The following is a 14,902-nucleotide window of genomic DNA, read 5'->3' as shown; positions in this document are numbered from 1 at the left end:
CTGGCCTTGGGCGGCGCCGACGGATCCTTGCGGCGTTTGTGGACGAGGAGGACGGCGGCAGGGTGCGTATCAAACCGCTTAATCATTTTCGAGGCGATCTGGCGGCAAACGTGCGTGCTGCTGCAGTGACAAGCTCTCGTCAATTGGATTTGGGCGTTGTCGACGTGGGACACTTTTCCATGCCCGCCTCGTTGAAAGTTTCAGCGCGAAGCGGCACATCATAGTGGAAGAACCCAGCCATGGGCAACGAGATCTCTCAGTTCGTCGACCACGATCAATCGATCCGGCGGACACCACAGAACGTCGTCGACAACGAGAACCGATTCGACTTTTGCTCGAATTGGGAACCATCGCATGTTCACGCATTTGTGCGGGCGTACACCACACGTGCGAGTCAAGGCGACAATGGCACGAATGCCCTGCTGCACAAAAACCAACGGCTGGAAGTGCTTCACAATGAAATCGAACGGCTCGAGAGCCTCGCTATCTCGATGTCCCTCGAAGATGCCGTGGCCGGAATGGTGACTGATACGACGCCACCGTCCACAAGTGCAAGCGGGACATGTCCGGTGGCCTCACAAGGAAACGCAGCAACGCCGGCAGATACATCGGTGAAAATTGCGTCGAAACAACTGAAATTCAAAGCAAAACCTGCACCGAAAACCCCGGAACAGGTCCACGAAGCTTTCTTGAAATCGACAGAAGAGGAGTACGTAGCACAACGGTACCAAGTGCTGCTCGATCTGGAAAAGACACGGCATGAATGGCGTGCATTAGCTCAAGTTCCCGCGTCGTTAGATGGGATCGACTTTAGTTTGCCAGCGCAGTGGAATCACTACTTTCAATCTGTTCAGGCAGTAGATGCCGACGCGCGCGCTGGAGCTATCGACAAAGCGCGCAGTCTCTGGCATCCTTCTTCTGTGGGTTACGCCATGGCCAAGGACCCGGAAGCATCTGCCCAACTCAGTGCTTTCACAAATGCTCAAGAAGCAGCTCTCCAGTTGGCAGCTCAAGAACTAGCCAACCCGCGAGACGCGGACGGCCACACAGACAACAACCCCAGTATGTCCGACGATAACGAGTCGGATGTGGATTCGAACAACGACGATGAGAACGATGGAAAGGCAGCGGGGCGAAATAGTGCAGAAGTTCCGATCGAAGCACCTCTAGCTCCCTCGAGTCTCACTAAATTCAACCTCGCCCTGCACACGCAGGGGACGAACGATGTAGTGGTCCCAACCTTCCCCCCGCTGTTCGATCCGTCCTTGCGCAGCCCCGTGTTTTTTGGCTACACTACCACCCGAGACGGCAGATTCGAGCCATCAACAAAAACAGGAAGAGTGACCTCTTTTGAACATCCCGACGACGAACGGGAACATGAATATTTTGAAGCCCAGCTGCAAAAGATCAACCAAAGGCGACTTGAGGCCACCAAGGTCGAAAACGGAAAGCTCAAAGCCCTGCAGGAGCGCCGCGACGCGCAGCTAGATCGTCGCCAAAAGGAGACCAAAGCAAGGCAGCGAGAGCTTGACGACGCACGAAAGGAAGGTGTGGATCCAACCGCAGATTTCTTTCGAAAAGCCGACGAAAAGCAGCGGCAGCTCGACGCACAGGAACACAGCGAAGACGACTTGTACGAATCGCATCTTGCATCGATCACGTCTCGCATAAATGGTGCCAACGACACAGCCGCGAAAGAGATTCAAATTTTGGAAACCTTGCGCACGCCGCACAAGCCTGTGGGCGAGGCACGAGTTGCGTTTCACACAGAGCAGCTTCGAGTGCTCCACCAAAACCTGTTGAATGCTAAAAACGATTTGGTACGACGATCGCAGCGACTTGCTAACGCAATCGGACGACTGACGCTCATGTAGATTCAAGCAACAGCAGTACTCGACCAGACAAAAGGCCGTTCCATGCTCCAAGTGGGCAACTCTGACACCAAATCCAGTGCTCGGGCGCAGTTGCTATTTGCACAAGATCAAGTAAAAGCAGCTGAAAAAACAATCACGGTCCTTCTTGGCCAAATCGAGGACGAAGAGTTTATGCTGGACCGGGGAGAATCCCAGATCGACCAAGAGACCAAGTATTTTCCGAGTTTTGAAGTGTTTTCGAAGGCGAACATGACGCTGTTGGACATGGCGTTTGCTTTGGTCATTATGTGCGGCGCCCCCATCTCTGACAAGCTCCAATACATGTTTGAAACCCACAAAATGGCAAGTCCCGACGTCACGTCGATCGCCAAACCTGCCCTTGTGCAGGCCTTGATCATCTACTTTCGCGTCCTGGATCGGTTGAACGAACTTGCAACACCAAATCGACTGACGTCCATATTCCCGACGCTGGACGAGTCGAATCTGGCCAACATTGCCGACCACATGGTCGGGACCAAGGCTTTTCTTACCTGGTTTGACTTCAACGCGATAGCACACGATGCGATCCAGCGCTCCAAGTACTTGAGCACGATCATGCGAGTGCCGTGGAAGTACCACCACGTGAGCCGAGTCCAACAGCAAGCGATGGCTCCACTGCGCCAGTTTGAGTGTGGTCTCATCAGCGCTTCGGACCTCAAGTACCGACTGGCGTCCCAGATGCTGTCGGCACGAGGGGTGCTGACCAGGAGCTCCAAGGAGACGCTCCACGTCCGTGCATTGGCGATGGGCTCGAATGATCCACTCAAAGCTGACTACTCCAAGTACCTCAAGTTTCGACGGAGCAAAGTGCTGTCAAATGTTGTGTCGTTGGACCACGCGTGCTTTAAGAATCTCATCGTGTACCGAACCGAGGTAGCCGAGCGGGCCGCGATTCGACTGCAGACGACGTGGAGGGCAAAGAAAGGCCGGTATGATGCGACCATGGCCGCGCGAAAACAAGCGTTCTATCACGCCAAGGGCATGGCGCTCAAGGAAGCCCGAGAGTCTGTTGAAAACGAATGGAGACGCCAAGATGCTGTGACCGAAACGACCATGGACAAGATGAAATTCGACGCGAAAATTCGCATGCGCCAAGTCAAGTTGCGGACAAAAGGTCTTGCCTTCAGTCGCGACGAAGTTCTCAAGGTCATGGTCGAAGAAGCGGTGCAAGACTCCATGGAGGAAGTCGACCATCGATTCCGAGAAATGGAAGAGAGCGCAGGGTACTGCCCCCGCGTCCTCCGGTTTGACCCGTTGGACCAGTCTCACTTTTCCGAGATCGCGCACAGTCTGATTGACCAGCTGCAGCGCGTCCGCCTCCCCGCGCCAGCCACGGCTAAGTTGATGCGCGCCATCGCGGAAAAGGAGGCAAAAGAAAAGAAAGAAGTACCGGAAACTCCGCTGTGTACGCCAGAAGCTATCGTTGTGGACAACGTCCAGCTGTACCACGACTCGGTGAAGGAAAAGAAGTTGCGCAAAGAAGCGTGCCACGGCCTCATGTTGAGGGGGTGTATCCCTGTCCTCGCAAGTTGTAGCAACAAGGAGCGGCGTGAATGGATGGCCATGACGGCGTCGAATCCGCCGCTGAACGCGTGGTGCGACCGCCTCCAGTTTGTATGTGATGGCATGACCAAGCTGAAACTTCAAGAACTGCTGATGGAGCTTCCGTCAAAGCGGCACGCAATGGCGTACGTCCAGGTGTTCCAGAACGCGCTGGGAGTGTTTGACCAAGAGTCGCTCATTGACGACTTGATGGGGCACTTTCGCATCCTTCGCGGCGTGGAAAGCCTTGCCGATGCGCTGATTCAGATGGCCCAGTCCGACATGGAGACGCACTGGCGACAAGACATTTTCCGCCACCTCAACAGCCAAGAAACGTTTCTGCATGCCCACGTGCGTGCAATCCACAAAGCACAAGGGGCGCAGATGCTTCGGGACGCCAAACAACGGGGCCGAGACCTCGACGCCAAGCACAGAATGGACTTGGACGTTCAACGAAATCTCACCCTCGACGCCAAGACAAGCGCCGAGGAAGCCATCGCCAAGTGGAAAGCTGCCGAGTTTTCCCTCTCCCAGGCGCAGCGACGCATGGAAGTGCGCGAAGCCGCCGATGTCGTAGTACAGCGTCGGGATCGTATCCTATGGGCAGAACGCCTCAAGCGCGCGTTGGAAGCTCCAGAAAAGGGCGTCCACACGTATGTCGAAGTCATTCACGTGTGCCAAGACTTTTTAGAAGTGGCCCGCCACGTGGCAATGCAAATCGTCCGAGAGTACTACGTCCCAGTTCATGAAAAGACGATTTGGCCATTGCCGGGAAAATTCGCCATGGATGGTCGCAACGACGGCAACGTGCGCTCGAGCGACGGAAGAGGACTGAAATATGAAGCCCACAACATTCGATTTCACGTCGCGTTGGACGACCACGGTCGATTCGACGGATCGGACGAGCTCTCGGCCAAGTTTGCCAGCGCGGAGTGCCGCAACTCGAGTTTGTACTTGCCCATGATGATGCTGACCCGGAACGTGCTGGTTCCATTGCAATGCTGCGTCGACTACCACGGCATGCGAGTGCTTTGTGTGTCCATGCTCCCCATCGAGTGCTTTGACGTGAGCGACAAGGGTACGGTTCAAAATGTTCGAACCGAATTCGTCTACGGCACCAGCAACAAAGGCCAAACCGTGATTTGCCACAGCAAAACACTCGACGCATCGATTGCAAAGGTGAGCAAGATCTGCTGGCTCACGAACGTTGCTGAATCGGATGCTCAACAGGTCAATGCAACTCTCAACTTGGCTGCTCACTGTGTACGCGGATCGTTGGACTTGACGGCGAAGCTCATCCACGGAGCGGGGGATATGAATGGGTACATCGGGCGGGACGAAACATTTTGCTTGCTCAAGTTCCGACGCATGATGCCGCCGGAAGACCCAGACGAGACGCCGCACTTGCCCGCATCCACACGAAGCATGAGCATCTTGTGGAGACAATTGCGGCCAGCGTTGGTCCAGACGAACCCCGTCGCTCTGTCGTCGGACGCGTTGTCTCTGTTTACGTACCAAACCCCAGACTGGGAGACCCAGGCAACGCGAGTAAAGGAGTGCACGCAGCGCATGATTCGCGACGTCATCCCTTCCTTTGCGCGGAAGCTCGCCGAGAGGGAGGTATGGCATCAACGTGCTGATTTTCCTACGCTGCACACGTCACTGAAAAACACATTCAGGACTACGTTACGTCGCCTTCGTTTTCCCTCGTCCGTGAGATGCACCGGCACGGCATCAACGTTCGGCACTTGGGGCTGTTGCGCTCGTTGTTTTATTTTCAACTGGATGGCACCGTCGACGTATCGTTCAATGGGACCACGATCTCTTCGACGGCAGACCTGACGAGGGAACTGGTGAGAGGAGATATCGTCCATATCCAGGGACAGCGCTACAGAGTACGACGAAATTCCATGGCGAATTCATGGTCATCATGACTTGACCGCTGCCGTAGGTCAGCGACAACATCGACGATGTCTTTACCGACAAAGTCGTGACGGTCGATCGGCCGTATCCGGGAGATTCCTGTCAGCACGTTGCCATCTACAAAGGCGACGTGCGGTCGCGTCATGATGTTCGCGGCATGCTGCTGGTCGAAATGATTCAACGAACGATCAAAAACTTGATTCGGTTGTCGCTGCGCACGATGCTGCAGTCGCGGCAACTTGCCGTGGGGCCGAGCCAGCAGTCGTTGTTTGTGGTGATTTTGAATTACGTATCTGGCTCCGGGGCCGGCTCCGACTTGTTTTGGAAGACCCAAGTGTTTGACGGGATTCGCGCTCGCTTTGGGTCCGTTGCCGTGTCGTACGTGGACCGTCTCAACTTGCGGCACGCGCCAGTCGCAATCACGCGGTACCTGTCGTCGACGATCGGGTTCGAGCTCACAACGGATTGCTGGAACCGCTTCACGCAGCACCCCGACGGATTTGCTTTCACAACCGACGACGTCAAACTCGACGTGCCGTGCTGCGTGAGCCACAACTTACTCGTGCTGCATTTTGCAGCGGCGTCGCTGCTCCTCGACCAAGCTTCCCATGTCCAAGGAGCGACATATCAAGCTGCGATTCTGCTGGACTCGCCCTGCGGGTACTGGCCGCTAAACGAGCGTCGAGGTTCGACCGTGGCCAAGAACTTGGTGTCGTCCACCGATCACGGCAAGTTTTCTTCGACATGCGCGTTGGAAGCGGCGGGTCCGATTGCCAACGACGACTTGTCACGGGCGGTGGAATTCTTCAAAGATTCGCCCGGGTAACGTTTGCACGAGCGACGGAACATGCTCAACCCTTGCGTGCAGGTACATTACGTTTTCCAAAGCCAAGAAATGGGACCAAGGCGCGACGCTGGAGGCATGGGCGAGCGTGAGCGCAACGGGGCACGGCGTTCGCGCGATCGTAAGCCATGGACGCTTTACCCTGGCCGTTCTCAAACGAAACGTGTGGGGGGCGTGGATTAACATGAACAACATCGACGTGGTTGTGGCAGGGCCGCCCATTACGCCAGATGTGTGGACGCACGTTAGCAGCTCCTTTGACGGCACGACGTTGCAACTGTACGTAAATGGTGTTTTGTACGGTGACATCGACGTGCAGTCCGAGGTCGACGCTCAGCTGGAGCGCCGAGAGAAGCGCGTACGTTGCAGGTCCAAGGGGACATGGTTTGCCTGAGATCGTTCATATTCTGGTTAGTTTCAAACGATGCTGCACACCCTGGACGAACAAGAGCAGAACGCGAAAGCGTCTTGCATGAAAGATGCCGACCGCGAATGCAGGTTGCTGTACCAAACGAAGGAAGGCAAGCGGCTGGTCAAGGACTTGGCCAAGAAACTGGCCGATGAGCTTGCGTTCAAAGACCGGCTCAAGAAACGATCGACTCCCGACACCCCGGACGACGATAAGTCAGTTGACGTCGCGAAACCCACCAAGGCAGACATGGAAAGCATGGCGAAAAAGCAGTATGCCATGGACACGTTCAACAAGAAGACAGTCTCCGTCACGGTTGTGCCATTCATCCTGAACAAAGCTGCGACTCGACGGCTGACGGTCGTCGGTGTAGGCGTCGTTTCAGAAGCTCCGCGACGAGTTGAAAGAAAAAATCGCGTTGGAGCTGGCCGACGAGATGTCGCAAGACGGACGCCCCCTGCGCATTGGATGCGTGAGCAATTCGAGTTCCAACTCCAAGTTCTTTGTGGGAAAACTCTGCCACGTCGTGTTTTACTCGAGATGCCTCGACAGGGATGTAATCATGCATCACTGGATCATGGGCACTCTGGACCGTGCGTGGAAGTCGGACGCGCTGTTTGAGTTGTCTGCCATGCGGTTTACCAAAGCGTTGGAGTTTGCGCCGACCGATGGACCGATGCTGGCATCGTTTGCCGTCAACATTTGCAGTGCGTTGAAGTACGACCTCGAGCAAAATCGTAGCCAGAACATGTACAAATCCAAAGTCCGCCGCGCGTTGCGCGCGTTCCGGTCCACTGAGAACCATGAAGGATGCGCAGAGATCCTTCGAAACCTGCCGCGGGATGTGCGGTTCAGCGACTTGTTCCGGGAAGCGTATGCGTGCGTGAACGAACTGCACCCTACGTACTGGACTCGAACAAGCAACGTGTCGCTGCTAGACCTGGACGCGCTGCCACCCCATTTCTTTATGAGCGGCGAGACCAAGTCGTTGTCGATGGCAGGGCTCCTGCGCGAAGAAATTGCCGTATTTGCCGACATTATACGCCGCGTCATTGCAGAGTACCCCACGCATTATGGCGACGGCCTCACCGACTTGAAATGGGTCCTCGACCTTGAAACAGACAGCGTCGTCGTGTACTTTATCCTGTGGGTCCGCGCTGGAGAAGACAGTCGAAGGATTGACTTGACGGGCGTACGCGACGTCACTGCACACGACATGGACGTCATTTCGGCGGCGAATCGAAGCTGCTTGGCCTTCAATCTGAACGGGTACGTTCCAGGGCACACGAGCCTTCGTCGAACTCACGCTGTCGACTACGCAGATGTACCAACGTGACGACGAAATCCATGTGCACGTTGAGCCTGCGATGCGGGGCGCTCGAGTCGCTCAACGCTGGCGGGATCTCGCACTTGACAGACGACGTCCTCATTGCCATCTCAAAAACGTGCCCCAACCTGAAAGCCCTCACGATGGACCGTTGCCCGCTCATCACGGACGACGGCGTAGTAGCCCTGGAGAAGTGCCACGACCTCCGAGAGGCGGTGTTCAGCCACTGCGCAAGAATCACAGACGACTCGCTCTTGTCACTGGCAACGCATCCCCGCCTCGCACGACTCGAATTGGCGTTCTGCTTGCAGCTAAGTGACTTTGTGTCGCTGTCAAACCTGCCTGCCAGCGTAACGCTGACTTCGTTGGATATTTCGGGGTGCCGTCGGCTGACGGACGACGGGATCATGGCAATCGGGACGCGCTGTCCCAAGTTGACCTGCGTGAATCTGGCTTGCTGCGACAAACTCACGGATCGTGGCATTTGGGTACACGTTGCCGATGAATCCCGACGACTGAGACTGGAAACTGTAGGCGCTCACGCACCATTGCTTGGACTTGGCCCATCTGAACGTACAGGATCTGCACTTGCTCACGGACAAAGTGTTTACGTTCGACCAAGAAGGAGATGGCCGCACAGTCGTGGCAAAAACCCTCCTGACCAAGCTCGAAACGATTGTGTTGGCTGACTGCAAGACTCTCACAGACACTGGGATCGCGTACCTCATGCACCGGGCTCGACATCTCCGGTCCATGGACGCGTCCGGGTGCTTTCACTTAACGGACCAAGGGCTACGATGTATCACGAGCGATATCTTCAACGGAACGTCCACGGGAGAGCATTTGCGTGTGCTCGACCTGAGTTACTGCATGGCGTTGACGTCGGAGGGCCTCCACCACATCCGCGAGCGGTGCAAGCACCTCGTCACGGTCTACTTGACCGGGTGCGTTCTCTTGCAAGACGCCGAAGTGATTGAACTGGTCAAGTCGTGTGGTAAAATCTCAAATTTGGGACTTGGGTTTTGCCGCGAACTCACGGACGACGTGCTCATCGCGATCGCCGACTGCTTGTGGCTCGACGCGCTATTGATAAATCGGTGCTCCAAAATGACGGACGTTGGCATTTGCGCCATCGCGTCGCAGTGCACGGGTCTTGTAGCTTTGAACCTGTCGAGCTGCAAGCGCATCACCAATGTGTCGCTGGACACGCTGTTCGACAATTGCCCAAAGCTGAATCAACTCGACGTAACGTATTGCCCACACGTGACGAGTGCGGCGACGTCCAGGTTCGCCACCAACCGAATCAACATGACCCTTCGTACAGACTGCCAACCAAGTGCACAAAACCAACCTCCTGCAACGACCTCAGAAGACGAGAAGGCCCAAGAAAAGCTCTTCAGGCAGAATTCCAACACAGGCAGAATCGTCGCTCTATCGTCGCGCGACACAGTCGCCGTGGATACGGGCCCAAGGGGGGACAGTGACGTTCCACCACAACTGTAAAGGCATTTGCGTCGTATCCCTCGCCGTGGAGAGAACATCGCGAAGAAGCATCGATTCATGTGACAGCTCGTACAATCTCGAGCATTTCCGGGGTGTGCATGACAGGAGCTGCGTCATGAGACGCTTCCCACCATTCTAACGACATATTACCCCAATTCGCTGAGTAGTTGGAGTCCCTCAACTATCGTCGATCGTTTTCTCAAGCGTGTCGGTACGTCGTCATCGCGTGTGCTCTTCAGATTGTGGTACATGAACAGAGCGGCTAGTATAGTCTACTTGGCTGCGTTGCATGATAAACGGCCATGGGGTCATCGCCTTTGCTCGCTCGGCCAAGCTGGCATCGAGGTTCATGGCGGCCGTGTCCGGTCGAGTGCCGCCGTCGATACACATCGGAGTTTTGGCGATTTTGCAGCGAGCCAATCAAAAGCGTTAATACATATTTCAGCCAATCAGATGCAGACCCAGATCGAAGGAACGAAACTTCGACGTATCAACAGAATCGCAATATCCGGATAACTGGTATGCTGAACATGCATGCATATACGGAAGTGCACAGACGAAGTTTACGGCATTCACTTCGACCTACGCGGCAGGGCAGGCGGCGGCGGTGCGGAGACCATGAATCGGGACCCCCCGCGCAGTGGGTACGACAACGACTTTCATGAGAACGGCTACAATGGCGTGGACGCAAGAATGTATGGATATGCCAATGCCACCACGACTCAATTCACCAGCCATTCGTATGGAAACGGATATGGCCAAGAAGTTCAGACAACGACGTCGATGGCGCGGGGGTATTTCGCGGACCAGAACGACATGTACATGCACGAGAAGCAACACGAGTACATGGCGAGCAGTAGCAACAACCCCAACGAGCAGTATCCGCAAGAGTATGCCTACCAACCGGAACGGTACCCGAGCCACTTGCGACACACTGGTACGCGCGTCAGTCGGTCGTCATTCACATATCCTGTCATGATGGAGCCGCCGTTGGACGGCACCATGGAACCTTCGTCCCACTACGCGCCAACGAACCGAACGAGCAACAACATAAACAGTTCGTTGACAAGGCCCCGCCAGCAGCGGCGCAAGGTGCTGCGTTTTCGCGACCAAATGATTGAAGAGTTTTCGACCGAAACATACTTTCAAACGCCGTCTCGGCCGTCCATGTACCCTTCCGGCGCGAGTTTCCGACTGTATCATCCCGAGGAACTGCCATGTCCTGTGCTGGACCAACTCCCGCGCTCCGACGCCGTCACCAAACACTTGCGCAATTGCATGTTGATGTCGGGCGAGCTCGGTGTGACGACACGGTGGACTCTAATGCCGTCGACCAAGTTCACCATGTGCGAATTGTACCCGAACGAAATGCTGATTTGCCGCGACAAGACAAAGTCCAAAGGGAACGAACCGGTCGCGTTGACCGGGATCATGGTCGAGATATTGTCGCCGCTGTCGATGAGTCTGCGGGTCGCACACACCCAAAAGGAGATGGTCCGGCTATCCGTGCGAGAAGGCCAGGAGTTATTGCTGCAGGAATGGTACTGGATGCTGCATGTGGCCATGGCGATGAAAGTCGACGTTGCGGACGCCAACGGCGGCAACGGAGCTGCCAAGAAGAAGGAGAGCAAGACGCGAAGCGTGTGGGTCGTGCGGTCCGTCGACGAAGACAACGAACCGGCGTACTCGAAAAAGGCGGCGCGGTACATTTCGAACGCGCTGGCGGGGGCGGAGGTGCAGGTGCTGCACAATGGCGAAGTCGGCAGTCGGCTGCTTGCCGAGCGCATCAACGAGCACGTGCACGGGCGAACGCTGCGTGAAAGTGTGTTCCTTGGGCGTCATGTGCTGGGTGAAGATCAGTTTGCGAGTCGCGCGATGCGTCGTAAATTGGCGTACGATCTGTTTGTCCAGCGCGGACGCATCAAGCGCCTCGTTCTCGTCGTAGAAGAGGAGCTTCTGTCGTCCATGGTCCAACGGGCGCAGGCAGCAAGCGATTCCGACGAGCTCGGGAACGGGTTCAGCACGTCCATGATGGCCATGTGCAACGGCGTCGAGTTCGCTGTCGACATGAAGACGGGGGACACCAAGATCGTGGCTGCGTTTGGGTAGCGACTGTCGACTACCACAACTAGAAACTAATCCGTAATATGCGCACCATGTCCAGGCATGACGGTCCAACCCGCTAAAATCGACTAACTCCGCTTCCAAGTCAAATCAGGTTGCAGAGTACGGACGCCCATTGCCCGCCTGAACACACTCCTTCACAATGAGCTCGTTTGCTCGGGTTGCGCTGCGGATGCTCCAGTGCTAAATGCTGATCCGCTGCATTCGAGCAAGCTGCTCCAAGCAAATTGCTTTCCAGATGACCCGAGTCTGTTATGGTCACCGAAACGTGCAGTGGTTGAGTGCCTGTTTCACGAACCCCAGCTGCGCTCGATTCTACGGCAACCTAAACTAAAATGGATCTCTGCAAAGACACAGGCCGGAGCTCTGTGCATGTGTCGTGTACAGAGCTCAAGCCTGAGACTTTGCTGTGTCCTGTCAATGAAGGATGCGGCTTTCGTTGTCTCGTCCGCTAGTCGCAGCATGTCCTCGCCCGTCGATGTTCAAGGATGTAGCCCTTCGGCATTTCCACAACTCTGTCATGACAGGTATCCGCTGCAGGGCCTTCGGTCGAGCCCGGTTGTCGGATACATGCTAATATCGCCCCCATCGCGTGCAAAAGTCGGTCGTCCCATGCAAAGAGTTCCAGGAAACCCCGAAGAGCCGACATCGCTTTGCTCCGGTGGAGCACATGCAGGCACAGTCGCGATGCATGCAAGCCAGGAAAGTTGTGGCCTTTGTTGCCCATTTGTGGCCGCGAGAAGGCAGGCAGGTTTCGTGCGCATCGCGTTTGATCATGAAACTGTTGGTGATGTCAAGGTGGATAACCGTTTCGTAACGCCAGCACGGAATGTCGACGGCCGGCGACGACGGCGGAAGGATGTCGCTGAAAGAAGACGAAGTGGTGCCGTGTGAAGCTGTGGCGCGTGCGGCATCCGCGTCAGAAGGTGGAGGCAGAAGGAGTTTGTCGTCTCCGTATGAGGGCAGGAGAGCATCCTCGACAGCGAGTAGCGATCACCGACAGCACCGCCCTCTGTCCGTCACCGAAAAGGACGAGGTCGGGCTCTTGAAGATGGAGAACGCGATGCTACGACAGAAAGTCCTGGTACGACGCAGACATCGTGATAGAGCACGTGGCTGACGAGACATGTTGGTGAAGGCAATGGAGCAACAGTTCGAAGACTACGCAAAAAAGGATATGTACGTTCAGGTCTGTCGAGTTCTTCCTAGTAACGAGCATGCAATACGCAGGGCGGAACACTCGGACGACCTCGATGACGTCAACGACCTGCTGCGCATGGCCGAGTTAGCCAAGCACGAGGCCAAAGCATATTCACAAAATACTTCGCGGGATAAGGTAGGACAAGGCAGCCGATGCGGCAGACGTAACACTTGGTCTGTAGATGCGAAAGGATATCCACATTTTGCAGGCGATTCTGAAAAAGGTGAGACCGATTCCCATCCGACCGTGGAATCACGCTGGCTAGGCCAAAGCTGAGCGCAGCGAGTTCAAGAAAGCCATCAAGCTGAGTGAAGAACGGTTGCGCTTCGAGTGCGAAAAGAAGAAGGAAGTACGTGTTGGCGGGGGGAATGGGATCGCTGGCGGCGTCATCGTGTGTATAGGAGGGCCTCAAGAACGAAATCGACAAAGAAATCTTTACCAAGATCATTAAAGTATGACGAGTCCATGAGGTGCCAGAGGACTCTAAATCGTGACTAGGACGACCGGGATCGGTACCGACAGCAAGTGATGGAGCTAACAGACCGGATCAAACGTCTCGAGCGTGAAAAGTACGAAGTGTTTCTGTGGGCCAAGCACAACCAAGACAATTGCATGCTGGTGCGAAGAGCCGTCTTGTCGAAGCTGCAATTGTGACGGTCGTTGGTATGCAGGAGATGCGAAAGCTCACGAGGGCACTGATCAAGGCCAAGAAGATGGCCGACGAACAGGTACAACGATTCGTTGTGTGCGACGGAGACGGCCACGTTTGTGCTCTAGTCACACGACAGCAAGGAATTGTATGAGCTGACGGTGCGGGTCAAGCAAGTGCTGCATATGGCAGACACCACAGAGACATAACATCAGTATTGAAGTCGATCAATTCGTCATGGCTCGGTTACAAGATACTCCAATGGGTTGTATATGATGCGCTGGAGCGAGTCTCCTTGCTTGGACACTTGCACGACCATCTTGAGGTCCATGATATCACTCGTGCGGGTCTTGAACGACGCGGTGAGGAGGCCGCAGTTTGCCAAGTTGCTGGGCTTGATCGACGCCACGTTGATTTGAGGAACCTATGCACCGCGAGCATGGGATCGAGCGCGCCATTGTGTGGTCACGTACGGAAAATTGAAAATGGTTCTCTCCTTCGAGGTAGTCCTGTGGCTCGACTTTGCCTAGCTGTACGACAAAGAGTTAAGGCGACCAAACCAGTAGACGCATGGGATGCGAGGACAACGTGCGCGTGTGTGTAAAAGGATATTGATGATGTGTCGTTCCAGGACAGAGTCAACAAGGTACTAGTCAGGCATGTACATGAATGAGACAACGAACGAGCGTCATGGAACCATGAGTGGGAGGGTACCTGCACTTCCCACCAGCCGTCGAGGACGTCCTTACTGACGGTGAAATCAACTTCCAAATTGAGTTCGTCCGAGATATGCGTTGGGTTGGGGGAGATGTCTACGCGGAGGACGTTTACTTGCGGCAACTGGGCCAAGAATTCTTCGTCGTCGTCGCCTTTGGCTTCGCTCATGGCCGTCGTCGTCCTCGGTGTGTGAGCAGGCACACACCAACAAAATATCCAACGAATCTTCGATAGTTCGACGGGTTTTTACAATTTCGCACGTATTTTTGTACTTTTCGTTGAAATTTTAGCAAAATTGCACAAAGAGAATTCCAAGGGGAACCAAAAGGGAAACCAACCTCTCCAGCTCGACGACGCAAGCTGGTCAGCAGACCCAATCGGTGGGTTGCATAAATGGCCCGTGCTCCTCGCAAGGGGGAGTGGAAGCGATACAGAGAGCGTTGTTGACCGCAGTCCACAGTCACCACGCTGTCCGGCACGTCCACGTCCGGCGCGTTCTCGCGGAATGTTTCGGCGGAAGTGGTCCGATCGGGCTTCGGATTGTGTCGTTAGGCGGACGAGCATGTCCCAGCTAGGTTCTGCTACCGGTAATCCAAGCAACGTTCTCGCGGTCCCCATGGCCATGTTTACCATGAAGATCCGCGAGAATCATGGATGTGACCTTCCTGTGGAATTTCCAGCCGAGGCGCCGCCGCGATGCCAACCACGGTACAAAATGTTGCTACCGAAACGTCTTGGCCGCCCATATAC

The 14,902-nt window shown here is 55.3% G+C and overlaps 4 protein-coding genes across 5 annotated transcripts; 3 read left to right on the top strand and 1 right to left on the bottom strand.

Moving 5' to 3' along the window:
* Positions 1-3: 3 nt before the first annotated feature.
* H310_07015 lies at positions 4-9,779 on the top strand. Of its 2 annotated transcripts, XM_008872284.1 has the most exons (11): positions 4-1,820; positions 1,875-4,634; positions 4,686-5,075; positions 5,135-5,350; positions 5,407-6,200; positions 6,247-6,580; positions 6,638-6,946; positions 7,005-7,900; positions 7,954-8,446; positions 8,493-9,672; positions 9,733-9,779. In XM_008872284.1, exons 1-10 carry the CDS (start codon positions 240-242, stop codon positions 9,459-9,461), a joined length of 8,742 nt encoding a protein of 2,913 aa, XP_008870506.1. In that variant the 5' UTR covers positions 4-239; the 3' UTR covers positions 9,462-9,672; positions 9,733-9,779. The 2 variants fall into 2 exon arrangements, with proteins under 2 accessions (XP_008870506.1, XP_008870505.1); XM_008872283.1 differs by having other exon boundaries at positions 8,493-9,779.
* A 237-nt stretch (positions 9,780-10,016) lies between these two features.
* Positions 10,017-11,677, top strand: H310_07014 (hypothetical protein). The gene has a single exon (XM_008872282.1). It carries the CDS (start codon positions 10,080-10,082, stop codon positions 11,568-11,570), a length of 1,491 nt encoding a protein of 496 aa, XP_008870504.1. The 5' UTR covers positions 10,017-10,079; the 3' UTR covers positions 11,571-11,677.
* A 721-nt stretch (positions 11,678-12,398) lies between these two features.
* H310_07013 (hypothetical protein) lies at positions 12,399-13,680 on the top strand. Its single transcript, XM_008872281.1, has 9 exons — positions 12,399-12,669; positions 12,724-12,764; positions 12,816-12,921; positions 12,968-13,009; positions 13,052-13,135; positions 13,188-13,238; positions 13,285-13,404; positions 13,458-13,514; positions 13,564-13,680. Exons 1-9 carry the CDS (start codon positions 12,415-12,417, stop codon positions 13,642-13,644), a joined length of 837 nt encoding a protein of 278 aa, XP_008870503.1. The 5' UTR covers positions 12,399-12,414; the 3' UTR covers positions 13,645-13,680.
* H310_07012 (hypothetical protein) lies at positions 13,647-14,682 on the bottom strand. The gene is made up of 4 exons (XM_008872280.1): positions 14,150-14,682; positions 14,048-14,084; positions 13,909-13,967; positions 13,647-13,859 (listed from the first exon to the last, which is right to left on the bottom strand). Exons 1-4 carry the CDS (start codon positions 14,318-14,320, stop codon positions 13,671-13,673), a joined length of 456 nt encoding a protein of 151 aa, XP_008870502.1. The 5' UTR covers positions 14,321-14,682; the 3' UTR covers positions 13,647-13,670.
* Between the last annotated feature and the right edge of the window lie 220 nt (positions 14,683-14,902).

The sequence above is a fragment of the Aphanomyces invadans genome (assembly GCF_000520115.1).
Source record: "Aphanomyces invadans strain NJM9701 unplaced genomic scaffold supercont1.13, whole genome shotgun sequence".
Taxonomy (NCBI): domain Eukaryota; phylum Oomycota; class Saprolegniomycetes; order Saprolegniales; family Verrucalvaceae; genus Aphanomyces; species Aphanomyces invadans.
This window is presented reverse-complemented; position numbering and strand designations above follow the sequence as displayed.